Below are 27790 nucleotides of genomic sequence, written 5' to 3'. Positions count from 1 at the left end.
TAGTAGCCGCCGTGGCCCGAGTGGAATGGGCACTCAGCCCAACAGGAGGCTCCTTCCGAACCAAAGAGTAGCACGCTTTGATGCAGAGAACGACCCACCGAGAGATGGTCCGTTTGTGTACCCCCCGTCCCTTCTTCGCACCCACGTAGCCAACAAACAGTTGGTCATCCACCCGGAACTGGCGTGTGCGATCCATGTAAAATGAAAGCGCACGTTTTGGGTCCAGACGGTGGAGCCGCTCTTCATCCTTTGAAGGATGCGGAGGCGGGAAGAAGGAAGGGAGGGTGATGGACTGCCCGATGTGAAAAGCAGAAACTACTTTGGGCAGGAAAGAAGGTCTAGTCCTCAGAACCACCTTGTCAGGATGGATGGACAAGAAAGGAGGTTTGACAGAAAGAGCCTGGAGCTCACTCACCCTCCTGGCAGAGGTGATGGCAACCAGGAAAGCCGTCTTTAAAGTCAGGAGACGGAGAGGGCAAGAATGAAGGGGCTCAAAGGGAGCACACATCAAAAAGGTTAGAACCAGGTTCAAGTCCCACTGAGGCATCACAAACGGAACAGGTGGATACATGTGTGTGATGCCCTTCAAGAATCTCGTTACAATTGGGGACTTGAACAAAGAAGGCTGATCAGGAAGCCTAAGAAAGGCTGAAAGGGCAGAAAGGTAGCCCTTGATAGTGCCCAGAGCAGAGCCCTGCTGGGCAAGAGAAAGAAGGAACAGAAGAACCTCGGAGAGAGGGGCAGAAAGAGGATCCACAGCCTTTGCTGTGCACCATTCCACAAACTTGTTCCACCGACAGGCGTATACCGATTTCGTGGAGGGACGCCTGGCTGCCAGAATTACAGTACAGACTTCAGGAGGCAAGTCAAATGGCCTCAACTGCCGCCGCTCAATCTCCAAGCATGGAGGTGGAGACTGGACAGGTTCGATGGAGGACCGTCCCCTGCTGCTGCGACAGAAGGTCCTCCTGAAGGGGCAGGCGGATCGGGGGACCGACTGACATGCTGAGTAGCTCGGGATACCAGTACCTTCGAGCCCAGTCCGGAGCCACAAGAATAACTTGGGCCCGGTCGCGCCTGATCTTCTTCAGCACTCTGGGCAGAAGTGGTATAGGCGGAAAGGCGTATAACAGACCGCAACTCCACTCGCGCCGAAAGGCGTCGCCGTGCGAGTGCCGTCTTGGAAACTCCAACGCGCAGAACTGATGACATTGCGCGTTCTCTTCTGTGGCGAATAGATCTAACCAAGGCTCTCCCCATTGCCGAAAGAGGCCTTGCGCCACGTCCAGGTTCAGACGCCATTCGTGATCCATCGAGCACCGACGGCTGAGTTCGTCCACCCTGGCGTTCAGAGAACCTGCCAGGTGTTGAACCGTCAGAGCCACGCCCTGACGTTCCAGCCACTGCCAGAGGCGCAGAGCCTCCTGGCAAAGGGTCCACGACCCCACCCCGCCTTGTTTGTTGCAGTACCACATGGCGGTGGTGTTGTCCGTGAACACCTGCACCACACTCCCGTTGACAAAGGGGAGGAATGCCTTCAATGCCAGACGAATCGCCCGCAGCTCTAACAGGTTTATATGGAGCCGGGACTCCGCCGGAGACCAGATGCCTCTGATCTCCGCCTCTCCCAAGTGGCCTCCCCAGCCCTGGAGGGACGCGTCCGTCACGACAACGTGCTCCGGTTGGGGAAGGGAGAGGGACTTGCCCCTGACCCAATCGCAGTCCGTAAACCACCACTGCAGTTGTCTCGCAGTGCCCTCCGAGATCAAGACGTGGTCGGACAAGTTGCCCTGATGCTGGGCCCACTGAAACTTCAGGTCCCACTGCAGAGCCCGCATCCGCCACCGGGCGTGTTGCACCAGAAGGATGCAGGAAGCCATCAGCCCCAGCAGCCGCAGCGTCAACCTGACCGAAACCCGGGATAGCGGCTGAAAGATGGGAATCAACGCCTGAATATCCCGGATCCGCCGTTCCGGAGGATAAACCCGAAACTGCGCCGAGTCCAGAACCGCTCCGATGAAAAGGAGCTTTTGAGAGGGACACAGGTGTGATTTCGGCACATTGATGGAGAACCCCAGGCCGTGCAAGAGGTCTGCCGTCATCTGGAGGTGGTGGACGACTGTCTGGGGCGAGCCCGCCTTCTACAACCAGTCGTCTAGGTAGGGGAAGACTGAAACCCCTAACCTGCGCAGATGGGCTGCGACCACCGCCAACACCTTTGTGAACACCCGTGGGGCGCTGGTAAGGCCGAAGGGGAGCACGATAAACTGAAAGTGCTCCTGGCCTACCGTGAACCGCAGGTAACGCCGGTGGGCCGGCAGGACGGGGATGTGAAAATACGCATCCTGCAAGTCCAACGCTACCATCCAGTCTTGCGGGTCTAGGGCAGCCAAGACCTGAGCCAAAGTCAACATCTTGAACTTCTCCTTCTGGAGGAAGCCGTTGACGTTCCTTAGATCCAAGATAGGACGTAGGCCCCCTTTGTCCTTCTTGGGTACCAGAAAGTAGTGGGAATAGCAACCACGTCCTACTTCTGGCCCAGGAACGCGCTCGATTGCCCCCTTGGCCAAGAGGACCGTAACTTCCTCCTGCAGAAGTTGCAAGTGGTCCCCCGACACACGGTGGTTCTGCGGTGGCATGGCTGGAGGAGTGGTCTCGAAGGGGAGGGAGTAGCCCCTTCAGACGATTTGCAGCACCCACCTGTCCGATGTGATCGTGCGCCAGCGGGCGTGGTGATGGCGAACCCTGCCACCCACTGGCGTCACGTGGGCCTGAAAGCACGGACTAGGAGGATTTTGAGGCAGATGCTGCGGGGGGGATGTGGCCTGACCCCGCCTTTGACCCCGACCGCCTCCACGGCGGTTTCCACGGCCGCCACCGCGTTGATAAGATTGTTGCGGCGCGTGGCTGGCAGCACGTGTGAGGACGCCCCTTCCTTGGCCACGAAAGGAGCGAAACGAACCCGTTTGCTGGCGCTGGGTCGAGAGACCCAAGGACTTGGCCGTGACCCTGGAGTCCTTGAAGCGTTCCAGCGCGCGGTCCGCCTTGTCACCAAACAGATGACAGCCATCGAACGGCATGTCCATCAAAGTATTCTGGACATCTGCCGAGAAGTTGGCGGATCTCAACCAGGCGTGGCGACGAATCGCCACCGTCGTGGACATCGCTCTGCCTAGCGAGTCGGTCGTATCAAGACCACATCGAATAGAATACCTAGCTGCATCTCGGCCCTCAGCTACAGCTTTGCCGAGTTTTGCCCGCACATCCATGGGGCATTCTGGCAGCAGCTCCGCGACCGTATCCCACACAGAGTGGGTGTAGCGGCCCAAGAGGCAAGCAGTGTTGCAAGACCGCAGTCCTAAACTCAGGGACGAGAAGACCTTCTTGCCATATTGGTCATACCTCTTGGATTCCCGATCGGGCGGGGCCGACGGGAATGCGGACTGGGAGGTAGAGGCCTGGATCACCAGACTCTCAGGGGTGGGGTGGGTGGACAGGAACTTGGGGTCGTCCGGACAAGGACGGTGGCGTCTGGCCACGTTCCGATCAACAGGCGCACCTGAAGAGGGCCTGGACCAAGTGCCCAACAGAACGTCTGATAAGGCTTCGTTAAACGGCAGCAAAGGCTCCTGTGGGCATGACCGCGGTTTGAAGACCTCAGTGAGGATGTTAGGCCTCACGGCCGCGACGGGGAGCTCAAGGTTTAAGGCCTTGGCAGCCCTCATCAACACCACTGAATAGGCAGCTCCCTCCTCCGATGCCACGGAAGGAGGAGAGACAAAACCAGGGTTAGGAGAGTCATCTAATCCACTGGCGTCCCCCAAATCACCTGTCCAGTCCATGTCATACTGACACTCGCGTGACAGAGGGTCCTCAGACCCCTCCCAGCCCTCACCGTACTCTACATCATCACCATAGTCGGTGTCAACCATGTAGACCGGCTCCACTGGGTCAACAGGCCCCATCGGCATCGAGCCCGGCGTCGGGCGACGCCGGTCCGACTCCGCGTCCGGATTCGGTGAGGGAATGGGGACGGCGCCGCCCGGAGCCGGCGCCGGAGCCCCGGTGCCGCCCGAAGCCGGCACCTAGGAACCGGCGTCGCGCGGGGGCGGCGTCGGGGGTAACCCCGATGGAATCGGCACCGGATTGGATGGATGTCCATCCGGAGTCGACCCCGAAGGCCCTAGCGGCGCCGGTATCGGCGCCGCCGGCGGCGCCGGTGTCGGAGCATCCGACGGCGTCGAGGTAGGGTCAGCTGAACCGCTAGGGCCCCCGGACGGGTTCACTGGGCCCGTAGGCGCCGTGGAACCCGCCGGAGAAGAGAGGGCCCTCATGGCCATGAGGAACGCCTCTATCTCCTCAGGCGTCGCACCTTGCCCAGGGACCTGAGGGTATGGGGCAGGCCGCGCCGGCGACTCTCGCGGAGCCGCGGGGTTGGGGTCACCCAAACCCCCGGCCGCATCGCGCGAGCGTCGGGGGGAGTCGGGGGTACGATGACGACGCCCCGACTTCTTGTGTCTCTTACCTGACGAACCCGACGAGTGATGTCGACTTCCGGAGCGTCCGGCTCCGCGACCGCTCCCTCGAACGCTCCCTGGACTTCCGGCCGGACCGAGACCGCTCTCGACGCGGGGCCGACACCCGGAGCTCGAGCAGCTTGCGGGACCGCTCCCGCCTAGCTTTGCTAGTCAGAGCCCGGCAATCGACGCAGGCGTCGACATCGTGGTCGGGGCCCAGGCACCGGAGACAGAGTCGGTGATGGTCCGTGACCGACATCGTGCGGTCACAACCGTCACAATTCTTGAAACCGGGCATCCTTACCAGGCACAAAGATAGAAAATACTAGTAATAACTTGGTCAAAAGACCGGGTACCACTCTTCAGATCTGCGTCCACTGGCGCGGAAAAAAGAAGAACTGACGTCAGCGCGCGGAGGCGGCGTCTATATACTCCAGCGACGTCATCACGGCGCACGACGCCAACGACGGACGCGGAGCCGCAGGAGACGCCTGCAGACGACGCCTACGGACGCGCAAGGGTACTGCTACGCAAAAGTTTCCGGATCCAGACTGACGCCTGGGGATATTCTAAGGTAAGGAATCTAACACTAACGTGTTTCTTTCAGATAAGGCAGTAATGTTTGGTAAACGTGTGCAGCGAGGCCCACATAGCTGCCTGACAAGTGTCCTGCAAGGGAACGCCGCGTCCCAAGGCAGTAGTGGCTGCTGTTGCCCTGGTGGAATGGGCACACAGCCCCACAGGAGGCTCCTTCTTAGCCAACGAGTAACAGGCATTAATGCAGAGAACGACTCACCGAGAGATGGTCAGTGTAGGAAGGTACCTCCTGACTATGGTTGCCCCCAACTTTTTGCCCTGTGTTTTAGCTGGTTTTTGACATAGTCGACCTGGGACCCTGCCAATCAGGACCCCAGGCCTACTGCTCTCTCTGTAAAATGGATTCCATGTACCTTAGGTACATTTCCAATTGGTACTGGGCCACCTTATCAGACCCTGTAACTCAGGGCATGGGTGTACCCAGGGCCTACCAGGGGCTGAAGCATGTATTATGCCACCCCTGGCTGGCCTCCTAAATTTGACACAACTGGCTGCATGACAGCTGGGGCAAAGTCGTGTAATCACCCTTTGCTGTAGGTGTAGTATACCTATACCTAACCCTAAAATGGACACACAGATTCCTATCAGTCACTCCTATGGCAGGCCTTGACAATCCTGAAGGCAGAGTGCTTGGAATCGTGTGAGATGGTGCTCTGGCATGAGCTGAGCCTGTCTGCAGCTTGCGGAACCAAGTCCTAATAGCTGTTCCATGATATCGCATACCATATACTCTTAAGTGCATTATAATCCTCGCGGTTAAATGCTAACTTTGGTATTGCTTTATCAAAACATGTCGAGTAAGGTGTCATACGAATTGGAATACTAACCCCTCGCCAATTCTGGCGACGGGGTTAGCATTCCACCCTTCTAGAGGGACACGACATGTATGTAACTGTGAACCCCGGTTAAAGTTAACTAAAGCCTCAGCTCCACAAAATGGATGCTGCCACCACAGACACGAGTCTGACCTCCTGCTGCTGGGAGTCCTTCCAGCGAGGGAGGCTTGGACAAAGGGTTTCCTGTCCGGGGCGGTGCTAGCACCATCCCAGACATGGTTTTGTGTATCCTGGGTAGGCAGGGCTTTTCAGGAAGGTGACTGCTGAGTGGCACCCCGGTGCTCACTATGCATAGGCCGGTCTGAACCAGTTCCAGGGGCACACCAGCCCCTGGCCTGGGGAAGTCCGGCATGGCAGAGGGGTGTAACCACCCCCCTCCTGGTCCCACCCACAGGCAGGACCTAGTCACCGGGTCAGCCCCCTTTTTTAGTATAAAGATAGGAGCGGGCCCCCTGTTCAAATTAGATCATCTTTGGAATCAAGACACGACTTTCTGCGAAAGGACTTCAAGATTTCCTTCTTCAAGATTCTCCCTTGTGGCTAAGGAGTAGTCACCCTGCATCAAGCGGGCACCATCCTAAGAACACTGCGGTCTGCTGCAAGTCCTTCTTCACAAATCCGACGACCCAGCTCGACGAGACCCGGCTTCCCTGGCACCTCTGACCTCTACTCACCTCTACAGCCAAGCTGAGAACTGTGAGTGCGACGAGACCTCGAGGGACCGACGATCGCCAAGACTGCACGACTTCTTTGTAACAAGCCCACCGAGTCTTCCACTGGTGAGTGCTTTGGGGTCCGAGAAGCCCCAACCCTGCGCAGCTCCAGCACCCAAGATCAGCCTCCCTGCATCTCCACGATCTGCGTGGGGCCCTTCTGCTGTTTGCTGTGCACCGCGTTGTTTGGCTACTAGCCGGCTGGCTTGTGGCCTTCTGAACGACACCCGACGACATCACTGCTGCTGGTCTGGTTGCTCCAGGCTGGCCCTTGCTTCCTTCTTCAAGAGAGGCACCCCGGACCCTCCTGGTCCACTCCAGACGCCATTTTAGGTCCACCGCGTGGGCTTGAATTTGCCAAGGCTTTGTTGCCCAATCCTGGGTCCAGCGACGCCGACAGCTTCTATCTTCGTGGGACAGCTCGCTCCTCCATCCTGGTCGCCGACAACGCCTCCTGGTCCGTGAGATCTCCAAGCACAGCGCCACCCACTCACCTTGTCGAGGTGGCTACCATCCGGTGCCCTCCTGGTGCCCACTGACTACTGGCTAGTAGTCACGAACTTGGTCCCCTCTGCTTTCAGGTGTCAGCTTCCATCGATCCAGGCTTGGATCCACCGAACTTTCTTCACTGGTCGCCTGCCAGCAACTTCTTTCTTCCAGGCTCCTGGTCCGGCAACGAGGATTCCCGAGGTCTTTTGAGTCCTATGCAGCTGCAGCCCCTGGGCTAGGTAACTTTCGCATTTCGGTGCCCCAGCATAGCCTCACTATCCAAGGGTCAGGATCCACTTTCATTTTCCTCCTACCAGGTCGGGTTCGCCCGAGAACACTAACTTTGCAATTCCTACCTACCATTGACTTTGTCCCGCATCACGCGTGAGAGTGCACACTCTGCACCCGAGTCCCCTGGGTCTCCTAGAAGTAATCTAACGATTCTATAGTCAAGTCCTAGCGATTCCAAAGCCTATTAGTACTGTACTTACCTGCTAGTAATTTCGCATTCCACTTTTCAAGTAAATGGTTTTCCGTGCCCCTCGGGCATTTGTATATACTGTGCTAACTTAAGTATTTTTGTAAGAGTTTTGGTTTGTGCTTAGTACCCTGTCCTCATAAAGAGTACAGGGCTGTTGTGATTCTTAATAAATAACTGTTTATTTTCATAACACTTGTGTGGTGTCCTTTCACTTGGTGTTCAAGGGGTATATGTGTGGTAAACAGCTGGCTTAACACGCCCTCTCGAGTCTTTAGCCTTAGACTGCTCGTATCCACGCTACTAGGATAGCTGGTCTATAAGGTTGACTTACAACCAATCATCAATAAGGGTTGCTGGACTGATACATAGTGTTCACTAGAATAGTGAGCACTGCATATCAGGCCACCTTCTCACAGCTACCCTGAGGTTTCCCGGCGCTAAACCAATAAGGACAATGTACAGTAGCAGAACTAAAGATCAAAGAGCCACGTTTTGACATCCCTTCTGAATTTTAGATAGTTGGATTCCATCCGAATGGATAGAGGAAGAGAATTCCACAGGGATGGGGCCAGAAAAGCAAAAGATCGACCTCCCATTCTAGCTCTTTTCGTCCTGGGGATCAGAAGTTTGTGTTGGCTAGATGAACGGAGAGTGCGGGAAGGAAGGTACGGATGAATAAGAGATTTCAAATACTGGGGGGCTTTGCCAGTGTTAATTTTGTGTACAAAACAAAGAGCCTTGAATTTGCATCGATTGTCAATGTTTAGCCAGTGAAGACTACGACGGTGCAAGGAAGTGGAAGATTTGTAGGGTAGGTTACACAGGAGACGGACTGCCATGTTCTGAACCGTTTGTAGTTTCCGAATGACCTCTTTGCCCGCACCCAGAAAGAGAACATTGCCATAGTTTCTCCCTTGTGACTAAGGAGTAGTCACCCTGCACCCGCAGGCACCATCCAAGAACACTGCGGTTTGCTGCACGTCCTTCCTCCGGAATCCGACTGACCAGCACGACGAGACCCGGCTTCCCTGGCACCTCTGACCTCTACCTACGCTACAGCTCAGCTGAGATCCGTGGGTGCAACGAGACCTCGAGGGACCGGCCATCTTCAAGACTGCACGACTCTTGCCCAGAACGACCGCCGAGGGATCCTCGTGTGAGTGCTTTGGGGTCCGAGAAGCCCCAACCCTGAGCAGCTCCAGCACCGAAGTTCAGCCCTCCAGCATCCACCAGATCTGCGTGGGGCCCTTCTGCTTTTTGCTGCTCACCGCGTTTTGTGGCTACTAGCCCGCTGGCTTGTGGCCTTCCCGACGACGACCGACAACAACAAAACTGCTGGTCTGGTTGCTCCAGACTGGCCCTTGCTCCCTTCCAAAAGAGGAGCACCCCGGACCCTCCTGGTCCACTTCAGACGCTATTTTGAGTCCACCGCGTGGGCTTGAATTTACCAAGACTTGTTGCCCCAATCCTGTGTCCAGCAACGTCGACAGCAGCAACCATCGTGCGACAGCTCGCACCTCCATCCCGGTCGCCGACAACAACTCCTGGTCCGTGAGACTGCAGAGCCCAGCGTCGCCCACTCACCTGGTCGAGGTGACTTCAGCCGGTGCCATCCTGGTGCCCATCTAATCACTGGCTAGTGATTCAGAACTTGGTCCCCTCTGCTTACAGGTATCCTTCATCATCGATCCAGGCTTGGATCACATTGAACTTCATCACTGGTCGCCTGCCAGCAACTTCTTCTTTCAGACTCCATAGACTGCAACGAGGAATCCCGACGTCTTTTCAGCCCTATGCAGCCGCAGCCCCTGGGCTAGGTAACCTGAGCATTTCGGTGCTCCAGCATAGCTTAACTATCTAAGTGTCCAGATCCTTTTTCGTTTTCAGCTCTACCTAGTCGGATTCGTCCGATAACACTAACTTTACTAAATCTAGCATCCATAGACTTTGTCCCGCATCCCGCGTGAGAGTGCACACTCTGCACCCGATCTCCCTAGGCCTCCTGCTCGTAATCTGAAGGTTCAGTAGTCCAGTCCTAGCGATCCTAAAGCCTTTGAGACTAGTTACTTACCTGCTAGTATTTCGCATTCCACTTTTGTAGTATATGGTTTTCCGTGCCCCTGGGCCATTTGTGTAAATTGTGCGACTTTCAGAAGTTCTTTAAGAGCTTTGTATTGTGCTTAGCACCCTGACCTCATAAAGAGTCCAGGGTTGTTGTGGACCCTCCCGCCTCCCCGGGCAAAGGACTTTGTTTATTAAGTAGGAGATGTTTTAACCTGTTATTACCATGGTGTGGTTTTCAGTCTCCGAAAAGAACAACTGACCTAAGTGTAACCCCTGAGGCATGATGGGAAGCTATGGGCAGAGGTGCCTTAAAGGCACAGCGTCAGTTTTAGTACATTCAGCTACAGGTTAGCTTTTCAGTCTTTTTAGACTGGGTATTTGCAATGCAGCCTGGGAGCTGTATATGCTTACAGTGTGTTATAAGAATTTCTACTGCTTTTTAAGCATTAAAACAGTTTCTAAACAAGCATTGGTGTTGTTTCTCATGTTTCTAATGCAAATACACATGTATGGTGGAAATTCTTCACAGCATATTCCAGCTCTACTGTTTTATTTGGCTGCAATTGCTTATTTTTATATATATATATTTATATATATATATATATATATGTGGAGCACATATAATATATTTTTTCCGGGGTCCCACGCATGGGCGGGAATATTCTAATGCTTATGACTATTGATGAGGATCCCCTGGAAGAGAACCAGAGGCTTTAGGATCGCTAGGACTACACTACTGAACCTTCAGGTTAGGAGCAGGAGGCCTAGGGAGATCGGGTGCAGAGTGTGCACTCTCACGCGGGATGCGGGACAAAGTCTATGGATACTAGTATTTGTAAAGTTAGTGTTATCGGACGAATCCGACTAGATAGACTGAAAACGAAAAAGGATCTGGACACTTAGATAGTGAACCTACGTTGGAGCACCGAAATGCTCAGGTTACCTAGCCCAGGGGCTACGGCTGCATAGAGTTCAAAAGACGTCGGGAATCCTTGTTGAAGTCTATGGAGCCTGAAGAACAAGTTACTTACCTTCGGTAACGATATATCTGTAAGAAACATTAGTTAGTGTTAGATTCCTTACCTTAGAATATCCCCAGGCGTCAGTCTGGATCCGGAAACTTTTGCGTAGCAGTACCCCTGCGCGTCGGTAGGCGTCGTCTGCAGGCGTCCCCTGCGGCTCTGCGTCCGTCGTCGTGCGCCGTGATGACGTCGCTGGAGTATATAGACGCCGCCTCCGCGCGCTGACGTCAGTTCTTTGTACACAGCTTTTCCGCGCCAGGAGACGCAGAGCCATGAGAGAACCAACACTGGTGCCATGTAAAACTAGGGCCCTGAAAGGGATGTCCTTAACCCAAGGTATCAGTTCGCAAAACGGGGAGGATGGGTGGGTTCGGTAAGGAATCTAACACTAACTAATGTTTCTTACAGATATATATCGTTACCGAAGGTAAGTAACTTGTTCATCTGAAAGAAACACGTTAGTGTTAGATTCCTTACCTTAGAATACATACCCCAGCAATACCAACCCCGGTGGTGGGTCTGCGAACCAATACAATACTACACCAGAAAGTCCTGGAGGACAGAACGGCCAAAGAAGCCATCCCTCCGGACTTGACTGTCCAGGCAGTAGTGCCTCGCAAAGGTGTGCAGCGAGGCCCACGTAGCCGCTTGGCAAATGTCCTGCAAAGGGACTCCCCGGCCCAGGGCAGTAGTAGCCGCCGTGGCCCGAGTGGAATGGGCCCTCAGCCCAACAGGAGGCTCCTTCCGAGCCAAAGAGTAGCACGCTTTGATGCAGAGAACGACCCATCGAGAGATGGTTCGTTTACAGACCGCCCGTCCCTTCTTCGCACCCACGTAGCCCACAAACAGTTGGTCATCCACCCGGAACTGGCGTGTGCGATCCATGTAAAATGAAAGCGCACGTTTTGGGTCCAGACGATGGAGCCGCTCTTCATCCTTTGAAGGATGCGGAGGCGGGAAGAAGGAAGGGAGGGTGATGGACTGCCCGATGTGAAAGGCCGAAACAACCTTGGGCAGGAAAGAAGGTCTAGTCCTCAGAACCACCTTGTCAGGATGAATGGACAGGAAAGGAGGTTGGACAGAAAGAGCCTGGAGCTCACTCACTCTCCTGGCAGAGGTGATGGCAACCAGGAAAGCCGTCTTTAAAGTCAGGAGACGGAGAGGACAAGAATGAAGGGGCTCAAAGGGAGCACACATCAGAAAGGTTAGAACCAGGTTTAAATCCCACTGGGGCATCACAAACGGAACAGGTGGAAACATGTGAGTGATGCCCTTCAAGAATCGAGTTACAATCGGGGATTTGAACAAAGAAGGCTGATCAGGAAGCCTCAAAAAGGCTGAAAGGGCAGAAAGGTAGCCCTTGATAGTGCCCAGAGCAGAGCCCTGCTGGGCAAGAGAAAGAAGAAACAGAAGAACCTCCGAAAGAGGGGCAGAAAGAGGATCCACAGCCTTTGCTGTGCACCATGCCACAAATCTGTTCCACCGACAGGCGTATACCGACTTAGTGGAGGGACGCCTGGCTGCCAGAATAACATCACAGACTTCAGGAGGCAAGTCAAATGGCCTCAACTGCCGCCGCTCAATCTCCAAGCATGGAGGTGGAGACTGGACAGGTTCGGGTGGAGGACCGTCCCCTGCTGCTGCGACAGAAGGTCCTCCTGAAGGGGCAGGTGGATTGGGGGACCGACTGACATGCTGAGTAGCTCGGGATACCAGTACCTTCGAGCCCAGTCCGGAGCCACAAGGATAACTTGGGCCCAGTCGCGCCTGATCTTCTTCAGCACTCTGGGCAGAAGTGGTATAGGCGTATAACAGACCGCAACTCCACTCGCGCCGAAAGGCGTCGCCGTGCGAGTGCCGTCTTGGAAACTCCAACGCGCAGAACTGATGACATTGCGCGTTCTCTTCTGTGGCGAATAGATCTAACCAAGGCTCTCCCCATTGCAGAAAGATGCCTTGCGCCACGTCCGAGTTCAGACGCCATTCGTGATCCATCGAGCACCGACGGCTGAGTTCGTCCGCCCTGGCGTTCAGGGAACCTGCCAGGTGTTGAACCGTCAGAGTCACGCCCTGACGTTCCAGCCATTGCCAGAGGCGCAGAGCCTCCTGGCAAAGGGTCCACGACCCCACTCCGCCCTGTTTGTTGCAGTACCACATGGCGGTGGTGTTGTCGGTGAACACCTGCACTACACTCCCGTTGACAAAGGGGAGGAATGCCTTCAGTGCCAGACGAATCGCCCGCAGCTCCAACAGGTTGATATGGAGCCGGGACTCCGCCGGAGACCAGATGCCTCTGATCTCTGCCTCTGCCAAGTGGCCACCCCAGCCCTGGAGGGACGCGTCCGTCACGACAACGTGCTCCGGTTGGGGAAGGGAGAGGGATCTGCCTCTGACCCAATCGCAGTCCGTAAGCCACCACTGCAGTTGTCTCGCAGTGCCCTCCGAGATCAAGGCGTGGTCGGACAAGTTGCCCTGATGCTGGGCCCACTAAAACTTCAGGTCCCACTGCAGAGCCCGCATCCGCCACTGGGCGTGATGCACCAGAAGGATGCAGGAAGCTATCAGTCCCAGCAGCCGCAGCGTCAACCTGACCGAAACCCGGGATAGCGGCTGAAAGATGGGAATCAAAGCCTGAATATCCCGGACCCGCCGTTCCGGAGGATAAACTCGAAACTGCGCCGAGTCCAGAACCGCTCCGATGAAAAGGAGCTTTTGAGAGGGACACAGGTGTGATTTCGGCACATTGATGGAGAACCCCAGGTCGTGCAAGAGGTCTGCCGTCATCTGAAGGTGGTGGACGACTGTCTGGGGCGAGCCCGCCTTCAACAACCAGTCGTCTAGGTAGGGGAAGACTGAAACCCCCAACCTGCGCAGATGGGCTGCGACCACCGCCATCACCTTTGTGAACACCCGTGGGGCGCTGGTAAGGCCGAAGGGAAGCACGATAAACTGAAAGTGCTCCTGGCCTACCGTGAACCACAGGTAACGCCGGTGGGCCGGCAGGACGGGGATGTGAAAATAGGCATCCTGCCAGTCCAACGCTACCATCCAGTCTTGTGGGTCTAGAGCAGCCAAGACCTGAGCTAACGTCAACATCTTGAACTTCTCCTTCCGGAGGAAGCCGTTGACGTTCCTTAGATCCAAGATAGGACGTAGGCCCCCCTTGTCCTTCTTGGGTACCAGAAAGTAGTGGGAATAACAACCACGCCCTACTTCTGGCCCAGGAACGCGCTCGATGGCCCCCTTGGCCAAGAGGGCCGTAACTTCCTCCTGCAGAAGTGTCAAGTGGTCCCCCGACACACGGTGGTTCTGCGGGGGCATGGCTGGAGGAGAGGTCTCGAAGGGGAGGGAGTAGCCCCTTCGGACGATTTGCAGCACCCACCTGTCCAAAGTGATCGTGCGCCAGTGAGCGTGGTGATGGCGAACCCTGCCACCCACTGGCGTCACATGGGGCCGAAAGCACGGACTAGGAGGATTTTGAGGCAGATGCTGCGGGGGTAGGTGTGGTCTGACCCCGCCGTTGTCCCCGACCGCCACCACGGCGGTTTCCACGGCCGCCACCGCGTTGAAAGGATTGTTGCGGCGCGTGGCTGGCAGCACGTGTGGGGGCGCCCCTTCCTTGGCCACGAAAGGGACGAAACGAACCCGGTTGCTGACGCTGGGTCGAGAGACCCAAGGACTTGGCCGTGACCCTGGAGTCCTTGAAGCGTTCCAGCGCGTGGTCCGCCTTGTCACCGAACAGGTGACAGCCATCGAACGGCATGTCCATCAATGTATTCTGGACATCTGCCGAAAAGTTGGCGGATCTCAGCCAGGCGTGGCGACGAATCGCCACCGTCGTTGACATAGCTCTGCCCAGCGAGTCGGTCGTATCAAGACCACACCGTATCGAATATTTCGCTGCATCTCGGCCCTCAGCCACAGCCTGACCGAGTTTTGCCGCACCTCCATGGGGCATTCTGGCAGCAGTTCCGCGACCGTATCCCACACAGAGTGGGTGTAACGGCCCAAGAGGCAAGCGGTGTTGCAAGACCGCAGGCCCAAACTAATGGACGAGAAGACCTTTTTGCCAAACTGGTCATACCTCTTGGATTCCCGTTCGGGCGGGGCCGACGGGAATGCGGACTGGGAGGTCGAGGCCTGGATCACCAGACTCTCAGGAGTGGGGTGGGTAGACAGGAACTTGGGGTCGTCCGGACAAGGACGGTGGCCCCTGGCCACGTTCCGATCAACAGGCGCACCTGAAGCGGGCCTGGACCACGTGCACAACAGAACGTCTGACAAGGCTTCATTAAACGGCAGCAGTGGCTCCTGTGGGCATGACTGCGGTTTGAAGACCTCAGTGAGGATGTTAGGCCTCACGGCCGCGACGGGGAGCTCAAGGTGTAAGGCCTTGGCAGCCCTCATCAGCACCACAGAATATGCAGCTCCCTCCACCGATGCCACGGAAGGAGGAGAGATCAAACCAGGGTTAGGAGAGTCGTCCAGACCACTGGCATCCCCCAAATCACCTGTCCAGTCCGGGTCATACTGGCACTCGCGTGACAGAGGGTCCTCGGACCCCTCCCAACCTTCACCGAACTCTTCATCTTCTCCGTATTCGGAGTCAACGATGTAGACCGGCTCCTCGGGGATTATGGGCCCCACCGGCGCCGAGCCCGGCGTCGAGCGACGCCGGTCCGACTCCGCGCCCGGCGTCGGTGAAGGTAAGGTGACGGCGCCGCCCGGAGCCGGCGCCGGAGCCGGAGCCCCAGTGCCGCCCGAAGCCGGCACCGAGGAACCGGCGTCGCGCGGAGGCGGCGCCGGGGGCAACCCCGATGGAATCGGCGCCGGATCGGATGGACGTCCATCCGGCGTCGACCCCGAAGGCCCTAGCGGCGCCGGGATCGGCGCCGGAGTCGGAGCATCCGACGGCGTCGAGGTAGGGTCAGCCGAACCGCTAGGGCCCCCGGACCATGAGGGCCCTATCTCCTCAGGCGTCGCACCGTGCCCAGGGACCTGAGGGTATGGGGCAGGCCGCGCCGGCGACTCTCGCGGAGCCGCGGGGTTGGGGTCACCCGAACCCCCGGCCGCGAGCTTCGGGGGGAGTCGGGGGTACGATGACGACGCCCCGACTTCTTGTGCTTCTTACCTGATGAGCCTGACGAGTGGTGTCGACTTCCGGAGCGCTCGGCGCGGCTCCGCGACCGCTCCCTCGAACGCTCTCTCGACCTCCGGCCGGACCGGGACCGCTCCCGGTCCCGACGTGGGGCCGACACCCGGAGCTCCAGTAGCTTGCGGGACCGCTCCCGTCTAGCCTTATTGGTGAGGGCCCGGCAGTCGACGCAGGAGTCCACGTCGTGGTTGGGGCCCAGACACCGGAGACAGAGGCGGTGATGGTCTGTGACCGACATCGTGCGCTCACAGTCATCACAGTGCTTGAACCCAGGCATCCTAACAGGCACAAAGTGATAATAACAATTTGAAAAACCTGGTCAAAGACCGGAGTACTGCTCTTCAGATCTGCGTCCACTGGCGCGGAAAAAAGAAGAACTGACGTCAGCGCGCGGAGGCGGCGTCTATATACTCCAGCGACGTCATCACGGCGCACGACGCCGACGACGGACGCGGGGCCGCCTGCAGACGACGCCTACCGACGCGCAGGGGTACTGCTACGCAAAAGTTTCCGGATCCAGACTGACGCCTGGGGATATTCTAAGGTAAGGAATCTAACACTAACGTGTTTCTTTCAGATAGAAGAAGTTGCTGGCAGGCGACCAGTGAAGAAGTTCGATGTGATCCAAGCCTGGATCGATGATGGAGACTACCTGAAAGCAGAGGGGTCTCCGTTTTTTAGGTCTCGGCTAGAAGCGAGCGAAGCTCGCTCTTGCCAGAGACCTTATTGTTAGCGACTCAGCTTCCCAGGAGGACAGTCCTGGCCGCGCGCAAGGCAATTTGCGCCGGCCGCGAACGCGCTGTCCTCCTCGGAAGCTGAAACGCTAGCTATACCTCTCTAGGTTTAAGCTTCGCTGGATTGATTGAAAAGGCAGCCTTTGTCCTAATACACTGCACACCCTCGCTTGTTGCGTGGGTGTCTAGATTCGGGATGTATTTCTTTTTTCTTGTCTGTCTGGCTCGAGCTCAGCATCATGGTGAAGATTTCACGATCATGTCTAATATATTACATGTGCATGGCGAACGTCTGGTTAACGTTTACATGTACTTTTTTTGCCGTGACCTACGTGATTTAGTTAAGCAGAAAAAAAGACATGTCATGATTGTAACTGGAAAAAAAATATTCCTTTGGCGGGTGAACGTTTTGTGGGCTGTGATGGAAAAGTGATCAGATAAACTCGGGGAAACCCAGCAATGCGCGAGAAGTACGATGACAGCTGCGCCGTTTGCACGTAGCTGAGATGAGTGGAATTGTTTAGCCTGTGTGTCACATCCGTTTTATATAGTGATTAGGCTAATCTCATTTATAGGTTTTTCATGTCAGTAATGTTGTACTTGTATTGTACTTCATATCAGCAGGCCATTTCCTTATCGATTAGTTCAACCTTAAAGCACTTGTGGTTTTCCCATCGTTAATTTAAGGCGTGTGATGTAAATGAATGCCAAATTCTAAATGACAGGACACTTTCCCCATTAGTCATCATGTGCAGCTCAATGTAGGCTTCGGTCTTAACTTCTTACATTTGTATACCCATCAGTTGTCTAAATTACTGATTTATGGCCAATTCCAATTAACCCTGCAAACTAGATCGGCCTGGGAGTACATCGAGTTAGTCTGTTGACAACATATTTATTAGTAGTGAGTGCAGAGTAGTGAGTGCAGAGTAGTGAGTGCAGAGTGCAGAGTAGTGAGTGCAGAGTAGTGAGTAGCGAGTGCTGAGTAGTGAGTGCAGAGTAGTGAGTAGTGAGTGCAGAGTAGTGAGTGCAGAGTGCAGAGTAGTGAGTGCAGAGTGCAGAGTAGTGAGTGCAGAGTAGTGAGTAGTGAGTGCTGAGTAGTGAGTGCAGAGTAGTGAGTAGTGAGTGCAGAGTAGTGAGTGCAGAGTGCAGAGTAGTGAGTGCAGAGTGCAGAGTAGTGAGTAGTGAGTGCAGAGTAGTGAGTGCAGAGTAGTGAGTGCAGAGTAGTGAGTAGTGAGTGCAGAGTAGTGAGTGCAGAGTAGTGAGTACAGAGTAGTGAGTGCAGAGTAGTGAGTAGTGAGTGCAGAGTAGTGAGTAGTGAGTGTAGAGTAGTGAGTAGTGAGTGTAGAGTAGTGAGTAGTGAGTGCAGAGTAGTGAGTAGTGAGTGCAGAGTAGTGAGTAGTGAGTGCAGAGTAGTGAGTGCAGAGTGCAGAGTAGTGAGTAGTGAGTGCAGAGTAGTGAGTAGTGAGTAGTGAGTGCAGAGTAGTGAGTAGTGAGTGTAGAGTAGTGAATAGTGAGTAGTGAGTGCAGAGTAGTGAGTAGTGAGTAGTGAGTGCAGAGTAGTGAGTGCAGAGTAGTGAGTGTAGTGAGTGCAGAGTAGTGAGTGTAGTGAGTGCAGAGTAGTGAGTGCAGAGTAGTGAGTGCAGAGTAGTGAGTGCAGAGTAGTGAGTGCAGAGTAGTGAGTAGTGAGTGGTGAGTAGTGAGTAGTGAGTGTAGAGTAGTGAGTAGTGAGTGTAGAGTAGTGAGTAGTGAGTGCAGAATAGTGAGTGCAGAGTGCAGAATAGTGAGTGCAGAGTGCAGAGTAGTGAGTAGTGAGTGCAGAGTGCAGAGTAGTGAGTAGTGAGTGCAGAGTGCAGAGTAGTGAGTAGTGAGTGCAGAGTAGTGAGTAGTGAGTGCAGAGTAGTGAGTAGTGAGTGCAGAGTAGTGAGTGCAGAGTAGTGAGTAGTGAGTGCAGAGTAGTGAGTGCAGAGTAGTGAGTAGTGAGTGCAGAGTAGTGAGTAGTGAGTGCAGAGTAGTGAGTAGTGAGTGCAGAGTAGTGAGTAGTGAGTGCAGAGTAGTGAGTAGTGAGTGCAGAGTAGTGAGTAGTGAGTGCAGAGTAGTGAGTAGTGAGTAGTGAGTGCAGAGTAGTGAGTAGTGAGTGCAGAGTAGTGAGTGCAGAGTAGTGAGTAGTGAGTGCAGAGTAGTGAGTGCAGAGTAGTGAGTGCAGAGTAGTGAGTGCAGAGTAGTGAGTGCAGAGTAGTGAGTGCAGAGTAGTGAGTGCAGAGTAGTGAGTGCAGAGTAGTGAGTGCAGAGTAGTGAGTGCAGAGCAGTGACTGTGCAGAGCAGTGAGTGCAGGTGCAGAGTGGTGTGTGCTGTTGAGTGCAGAGTGCTGTGTATTGGCAATGTAAATGACAATGCCATTTATTTATGATTTAAAGAAAAAAAAAAGAAATGTCATGAGCAATGCCAATTGCTCTACCTTTAATGATGCCGAGACCATTGCATTGCAAATGCTAACCATGGCAAAGTCAAGCCCACGCGATGGAGTCAATATGGCGTCTGGAGTGGACCAGGAGGGTCCGGGGGGCTCCTCTGTTGGAGGGGAGCTAGGGCCAGTCTGGAGCAACCAGACCAGCGACGCAATCGTCGTGGTTCGCCGTCAGGAGGGCTACAAGCCAGCAGGCAAGTGGCCGGACAACGCGGTGAGCAGAAAAGAGCAGAACGGCCCCACGCAGATCTCGTGGATGCTGGGGGGCTGGATTTCGGTGCTGGAGCTGCTCAGGGTTAGGGCTTCTCAAACCCCAAAGCACTCACTCGAGGATCCTTTGGTGGTCGTGCTGGTTAAGCGTCGTGCAGTTTTGAAGAGAGCCGGTCCCTTCAGGTCTCGTCACACCCACGAATCTCAGCTGGGCTGATGATGCAGGTAGAGGTCCGAGATGCCAGGGAATCCGGGTCTCGTCGAGCTGGGCAGTCTTGATCCGGAGGATGGACTTACAGCAAACCGCGATGCTTAGATGGTGCCTGCGGGTGCAGGGTGGCTACTCCATAGCCACAAGGGAGAGTCTTCAATAAAAGTCAAGAGTCCTTTCGTGGAAAGTAGGCAAGATTCAGAATTATCTAATTTGGGAAGGGGGCCCGCTCCTACCTTTATACTAAAGAAAGGGGCTGGCACGCGACTAGGTCCTGCCCATGGGTGGGACCAGGAGGGGGGTGGTTACACCCCTCTCCCTTGTCCGGACTTTTCCCAGCTCAGGGGCTGGTGTGCCCCTGGAACTGGTTCAAGCCGGCATATGCACAGTGAGCACTGGGGTGCCACTTGCAGTCACCTTCCTCTCAGCCCTGCCTACCTGGGATACACAAAACCCTGTCTGGGATGGTGCTGGCACTACCCCTGACAAGAAACCCTTTGTCCAAGCTCTCCTCGCTGAAAGGACTCCCAGCAGCAGGAGGTCAGACTTGTGTCAGTGGTGGCAGCATCCATTTTGTGATGCTGAGGCTCGAGTTAGCTTTAACCGGAGTTCTCAGTTACATCCATGTCGTGTCCCTTTAGAAGGGTGGAATGCTAACCCCGTCGCCAGAATTTGCGAGGGGTTAGTATTCCAATTCGTATGACACCTTACTCGTCTTATTATGATAAAGAGATACCAAAGTTGGCAAATAACCGCGAGGATTATAATGCACTTAAGAGTATATGGTACGCGTTATCATGGAACAGCTATTAGGACTTGGTTCCGCAAGCTGCAAACGGGATCAGATCATGCCAGAGCACCATCTCACATAATTCCAAGCACTCTGCCTTCAGAATTGATAAGGCCTGCCATAGGAGTGACTGATAGGAACACATGTGTCCATTTTAGGGTTAGATATAGGAATACAATATCTAAAGCAAAGGGTGATTACACCACCTTGCCCCAGCTGTCGTGCAGCCAGTTGTGTCAGATTTAGATGGCCATCCAGGGGTGGCATAATACATGCTTCAGCCCCTGGTAGGCCCTGGGTACACCTATGCCCTGGATACCTAAGGTATGCTGTACAGGGAATGATAAGGTGACCCAGTACCAATTAGTAAATCCACCTAATGTACATGTGTGTCAATTTAGAGAGAGAACAGCTAGGCTGTGGGTCTGATTAGCAGGTCCACAGCCAGGGAAAGTCGTAAACCAGTGAAGCAAAAAGCAAAAATCTGGGGTGATCATAGGATTGCAGACCCTAGATGCTCACTAGTTCTAGAGATCACCTTGTATCAGTCCAAACAACCCTTATGGTGATTGGTTGTAAGTCAATCTTATAGACCAGCTATCCTAATTGTAGCATGGACAAAGCAGTCTTAGGCTAAACTCTTTTGGCATGTGAAGCCAGCTGTTTTACCACATATAACCCCTTGAATACCAAGTGAAAGGACACCACACAGGTTGTTATGAAAATAAATAAGATATTTATTAACTAACATACACCTCTGAACTCTTTATGAGATCAGAGGGCTAAGCACATGACAGTCTCTTAGGAAAATTACGTTTAAGTTGCACAAATTACAATGGTGCCCTAGGGGCACGACAAACAATATACTAAGTAAGTGGAATGTGAAAGTCAATAAAAGGAATGGAGCTGTCCAGAGGCTGTAGGATCGCTGGGACCACGCAATACTGACTCTAGGTAGGTAATAGGAGGCCCACAGAACGTGTGTGCAGAGTGTGAACTCACACGCGAGATGTGTAACAACGTCTATGGACAGTACAGTTCAAGAAAAAGGTGAGTACGGACAATCCTGACTAGGTATGAATAAAACGACTTTGGAATTGGACACTCGGAGAGTCAAACTACACTTGAGCACCGAAATGCTCATGTTACCTCACCCACAGGCTGCGGGTGCATAGGTACCAAGTAGTGTCGGGTTCCGGCGTTGAAGTCTATGGAGCCTGGAAGAAAAGATGCTGCAGGCGATCAGGAGGAAGATGTCCGGTGTGATCCAAGGGTGGATCAGTGAAGAGGAGAACCTGAAAGCAGAGGGGACAATGTTCAAAGTCACTAGCCAGTGACTGGAGTGGAACCAGATGTCGTCGTCGCGATCAGGTGAAGGTGGACGCTTGTCTCTGCAGCCACGTGAACCAGGTGGTGTCTTCGACGACCAGGATGGAGGCACGAGCTGTCCCACGCAGGCTCTCGTTGTCGGCGGTGTCTGCTTCGGATTTGGAGTCAACAGGCCTTGGCAAAGGCAACCCACGCGGTGAGTGGAAACGGCGTCTGGAGTGGACCAGGAGGGTCCGGGGTGCTCCTCTTTTGGAAGGGAGCAAGGGCCAGTCTGGAGCGACCAGACCAGCAGTGAAGATTTCAAGGTTCGTCGTCTAAGAGGTCACTAGCCAGCCGGCAAGTGACCAGACAATGCGTCGAGCAGCAAACAGGCAGAAGGGCCCCACACAGATCTCGTGGATGCTGGAGGGCTGGTCTTCGGTGCAGGAGCTGCTCGGGGTCGGGGCTTCTCAATCCCCAAAGCACTTGGACGAGGTTACCTCAGAAGTCGTGCTGGAGCGAAGTGCTGCTTCTTTCAAGATGGACTGTCCCACGTGTCTCGTCGCACCAACGGATCACAGCTGTGCTGCAGATTTAGGTAGAGGTCGGAGAGGTCAGGGAATCCGGGTCTCGTCGGGCTCTGAAGTCTGGATCCTCGAGGGAAGACGACAAAGGGAAGCAGCTGGACGCTGATGGTGCCTGCTTGTGCAGGGTGGACACTCCTTGCCCACAAGGGAGATTTCTTCAGTCTTCTGTGGAGCAGAACGTCGAAGTCCAGAGTTTCTTCTTGTAAAGTTGTTCAGGATTATCTCATTTGGAATGGGACCAGCTCCTACCTTTATCCGGCTAAAGGGGGCTGTACTACGACCAGGTCCCTCCTCTGGGTGGGACCAGGAAGGGGGGTGGTTACACCCCCTATCCTTTGTCCGGTCTTGCGCCAGAGCTGGGGCTGGAGAGCCCCTGGAACTAGTTTAGACCGGAGTATTCACAGGGACACCTTGTGTGCCCCAGGCATGTCTCATTCCTTTCAGCCCTGTCCTACCTAATACACAAAATCCTATCTGGGGTGGTGCTAGCACCTCCCAAGGCAGGAAACCCTTTGTCCAAGCCTCCCTCGCTGGAAGGACTCCCAGCAGCAGGAGGTCAGACTTGTGTCTGTGGTGGCAGCATCTATTTTGTGATGCTGAGGCTCGAGTTAACTTTAACTGGGGTTCACAGTTACATACATGTCGTGTCCCTCTAGAAGGGTGGAATGCTACCCCCATCGCCAGAATAGGCAAGGGGGTAGTATTCCAATTCGTATGACACCTTACTGGACATGTTTTGATAATGCTATACCAAAGTTAGCAATAACCGCGAGGATTATAATGCACTTAAGAGTATATGGTATAGCGTTATCATGGAAACAGCTAAAGGACTTGGTTCCAAAAGCTGCAGACAGTCTCAGCTCATGCTAGAGCACCATCTCACATAATTCCAAGCACTCTGCCTTCAGGATTGATAAGGCCTGCCATAGGAGTGACTGATAGGAGGATATGTGTCCATTTTAGGGTTAGATATAGGGATACTATATCTAAAGCAAAGGGTGATTACACCACCTTGCCCCAGCTTCTTGATCAGCCAGTTGTGTCAGATTTGGATGGCCAGCCAGGGGTGGCATAATACATGCTGCAGCCTCTGGTAGGCCCTGGGTGCACCGATGCCCTGGGTACTTAAGGTACACTGTACAGGGGCTGATAAGGTGACTCAGTATCCAATTAGATATGTACCTAGAGTACATGGAATCCATTTTACAGAGAGAGCAGTGGGCCTGGGGTCCTGAATAGCAGGGCCCCAGGTCAACTAAGTCGAAAAACCAGCAAAACACCAGGCAAAAAGTTGGGGGCAACCATAGCCAGATATCCACCTTCCTACACCGGTAGCCAAGCATGGCAGCGGAGAGCCACAGAAGTGGCCATAGCATGGCTGAGAGCATCAACAACATCCAAGGCCGCACCGAGAATAAACGCAGCCAACTACCGACCATCCAACACATGGTGCCGAGATCAGCACGGGCACCCTCATGCATGAGAAAGAATGGCTCCGCAGAATCCCACAGGCTGGAGGTAGCCCTGGTCAATACACAAAAAGTGTTGAGCACCCGCAAGGCAGCACTGGAAGAGGCGAAGATGTTACGCCCCCATGAATCCAATCACCAGGCTTCCCGAGATGGAGGAAACAACACCACAGTTAAGGACGGAAAAGTTGTCCACTCAAGGAAGCCTTGAGTGGAAGGGTGGAAGGAAAGGCAGACAGGGTCATGCGGAGCAGGACGGTGGTGATGCAGGAGCGGCTGAGGCACAGGATCACCTGTTGCAGAGTGCCCCCAAGCCCCCAGAAGAGAATTGTGAAGCGACGCTTCAAAAGGAAGGAACAGCTCCTGTCCGCCAGAGCTCTGGTGGAGAACCTCCAGGAGATTATCTGTTGGGAAAGGTGCGACAGGCCCGCCCATCCGCAAAATGGCAGCGGCCCTGGAAATAGCCCGAACGAAGGCGGCACTGGCCTCCATAGAGTGTCGCAGGGGAGAAAGCAATTCCTCCTTGGGCGACTGCTGCAAGCTGAGCCTTCCATCCCCAAGTCCAGCTCTAGGAGGGAGCGGCCAGCCCCGGAATGGTGGGGGATCCACAGACGAGTGGGGAACCAGAGGGGCCCCCAGGGTGGGCGGAGAGGCCAGAGGAGGGTCCGAGGACTTAGGCGTGAGGATGGCGAGGCGCCCTCCCTGGAAGATGCTGGTGAAAAGGAAACAATGCGGCACCCTGTCTCCGGAGAGGAAGAAACCAGCATATGACAAACCTCTGGAGAGGAGGGAACCTCCTCAGAAGAATCACGTACCCGACACCGGCACGGTGCCGTTAAATTCGCCACAGGCACCGGCTCGACGCCGGAGTGGGCATCGGCACAGCGGAGTCTGCCTCCTCCACCAAGTGCTCCCAAGGAGACTGGGGCGGGGTCGGAGCTAGTGCGACTAAGGAACGGGGCCGAATAGGCCCCTGCTCAACCTCACTCGGGCAGCCGCCCACAGAGAGGACTGAGAAGGGTACGGGAAAGCACCCCAAGCCTTGGCTTCCACCTGTGGCACCGCCTGGGCCGGGAAAGAAAGCCTCCGGTGCCGAAACAACGCCGGCTTGGCCCCTGGAGAGGCAGCTGCCTGCTCCGAGGGGGACTCGGGGAAAAGCTCTGAGTCCCGGCGACCTCCTGCGACGCCACATGGGGCCCCGTAGGGATTTGCAGTGAGGCAGGGTCATCACGGGTCGAAGAGCGGAGCCCAGAAGGATTACCCGTCAACGACACCACCCTCCTACAACCTGAAGCCGAAACCTTCGGCGCTGCGGCTGAAGCCGCCGGTGGCTCCACGGAAGGCCCCGCGCAAGGCAAGGGAACCGGGGACTTCTCAGGAGATGGAGGAGCAGCCAAATAAGCCTGCAGAACCGCAGCGCAGGCTGACATTTAGTACCTAGTCGCCCAGATCCCAGGAAACGGCAGATAGGGTTGCGCACGTAACGAGGGAAACCGCGCCCTCCGCCGAGCGAGGACAAGACCTCGGAGACAACCTACAGGACCTACCAGCTGGCGAACGACACCCTTGGGGCCATGGCGCGGGGCGATGCCGCAGACTGAATCAGCAGTTCCAGGGCTCCGAGGTAGGGGACGGACGCTGGGACAACACCGACCTGGACAAGCGGGGCGACAGCAATTTCATCCGGCGCTCCAGGTGGGACTTCGTTTTAAGGTGCTGACAAGCTTCGCAGTCCGTAGAGTCAAGGTGCTCGCCCAAACACCACATACCGGCTGAGGGTCCGTTGCCGACATCTGACGTGCACAATCCGTACACGACTTGAAGTCCGAAGGCATTTGCATACTGTTCCACAAAAGAAACCGGGAAAAGGAGGCCTGAAAACAGGTCAGGGCACGATCCGGATCCGCGTTGCACGCGAAAAAGGGAAAAACTGACGTCAGCGCACCGGGGTGGGGCTTACGTGACCTCGCTGACTACACCCGCGGACATCAGGCCGAAGTCAAGCGGTACCGCTGCCAGTCACGCAGAGATGCTGGGGCACAGAAAATTTTCCGGATCAAGTCGCACGCCTGGTGAGAATTCTACATTAAGCAATCTGCGGCTAGTTGTCTCTATCACATCCTTGAACACCGTCCAGGAGAGACTACGGCGGGACGACGGGGGAGAGGCGCAGCGAGGGGGTACATATTTTCAATTTTTTTTAAACCATTCAACCCTGCCTGCTACCCCCGCTCCGTGCCAGCCGCTCCTGGTTGTCGGTTGATAACTTAATTATTAGGGCTTGTCACAGAGGAGTTAAATGCTGAACACACAGCGTCGCTGAATTTCCCAAACCTTGCTAGGATCATGGGGTGTTCATTGAGAAAAGCACAACCACATAGCTGCTTTGCAGATGCGTATCCCACGGGCCCAAAATACTGGGACTAACAGGCGTCTGCTCAGGTTGGGTAGTCTTTTCTTCACCATGTGCCTCTTCAATCCACTAGAAGACAATCCCTTCCTCCTCATGTCATTCTTGCAGGTTCCTGCGTTCTCCCAAGACGTTTTTTCCCCCGCCTTCCTGTTTTTGTTTATTTTTTCTCTATTTCGATTAATAGTCAGATGCAGAAAAATAAGTGCTGGTCGTCAGAAAATTAGTGCCAGTGGCCCTCTTCGGTTTACATCAAGCACTACTCCCATGCCATCTAACAATGTGCATGAAATGTGGAGTGACGTCCCTCGGTCGAGCATCTGACAATTTTTGTATAGATGCAACAACAAATATAAGTGTTAGTATAAGAAAAAAATGTGCATTCCCTATAAAAAACATCTATTTCACATTAACTATATAGATTCTCCTTTAAAATACAAAATAACTGCTCAAATCTGTTATAAAGATCAGAATAATAATTTTCATCTTGCAATAACTGTGCTAGAAATTAACAGTATTTAGGTCATTGATTGTATTTCCGATAATTAACTAGATTGTCCGACAGAAAAACAGGGAACTTTGTTATAACAAAACGCAAAAAAGTACCAAATCTAGACTGTAGATACTTCGAGAGGCACATGACAAAATGATCAGACTAAATCTATGTAAGCTCCAATTTCTTACAGGTAGTTCATACTATCTCAGCTGTTCTACAAAACAGTAGGGAAATACCACCACAAAGCATCTATCTGCTTGACATTTACCTTAAGTTTATTCACCACGGTTTGGATTTGAGAGTTGAGCTTCAGATTGTCAGCCTTTAATCTTTCAAATGGCCGGGATAATGTAGATGAAAGAGAAGCATTCACAGCATCCATAAGTTCTTTTTGAGAGATGACCTCTTTGTGTCGCTCCTGTGAAAATCTATCCAGGTAGTTGGTGTACTCCATAAACATGCAGGAGTACTTCTCCAGAAGCATCTGTTTATAGCAAAAGTCAAAGGTCATGACATCAAGGACAAAATAGCTGTTTGGCAGAGAAGATCAATAGGAGTGGAGGGGGAAGGGGAGTTGAGACTGGATAGCAAAGACCAACATTTAAATTAATTTCAAACTATCAATTAAAGACTAACACTGTGAGAACATGGGCATGACTAGTCATTGCAAAAATTAAGGACCCCTGCTGATATCACGACTCCAACTGCAGGGAAAATATAAAATGTAAAAAACAGAAATTGGCAAAACCAAATTATTTTTTTTTTCAACTTGTTCTTATTAATTACTGCTTCCAGCTTATCAATTAGAAGAACATCTAAAGAAGTTTCACATCCAGAGTATTTGACATGACATCCCACTTTTTCACTCGATCTCACTACCTGTGACCCAAGTTACTTTTGTTTTGAACAGCAGTACATTTTTTTTTTTTTTTTAAATAAATAGGGTCAGAATCCTGAAAATAATATAGCAACAATGTTAGGCAAACCAAATGCTATATCGCAATGAATGTTATATATCAGCTTAAATGGCAAGCTACACAGGTTATTGATTAAAAAAAAAACCAGTTCAATAATTTATTATTAAACTGCGATTTTTTTTACCAGTAACGCACAAGTTACTTACCTTCGGTAACTATATATGTGTAAGAAACATTAGGAGTGATAGATTCCTTACCTTAGAATTATCCCCAGGCGTCAGACTGGATCCGGAAAGTTTTCCATCAGCAGTACCCCT

At 53.8% G+C, this 27790-nt stretch overlaps 1 protein-coding gene across 1 annotated transcript in view; it reads right to left on the bottom strand.

The window, feature by feature from the left end:
- The window catches only part of CENPE (centromere protein E), a 1817274-nt gene that overhangs the window by 181897 nt on the left and 1607587 nt on the right, over positions 1–27790 (bottom strand). Inside the window, exon 51 of the mRNA XM_086962044.1 lies at positions 26825–27040. Coding sequence (XP_086818170.1) covers positions 26825–27040 — 216 coding nt within the window. The remainder of the gene's footprint in view (positions 1–26824; positions 27041–27790) is intronic.

This window comes from Lissotriton vulgaris, chromosome 3_1 (genome assembly GCF_964263255.1).
Source record: "Lissotriton vulgaris chromosome 3_1, aLisVul1.2, whole genome shotgun sequence".
NCBI lineage: Eukaryota > Metazoa > Chordata > Amphibia > Caudata > Salamandridae > Lissotriton > Lissotriton vulgaris.
This window is presented reverse-complemented; position numbering and strand designations above follow the sequence as displayed.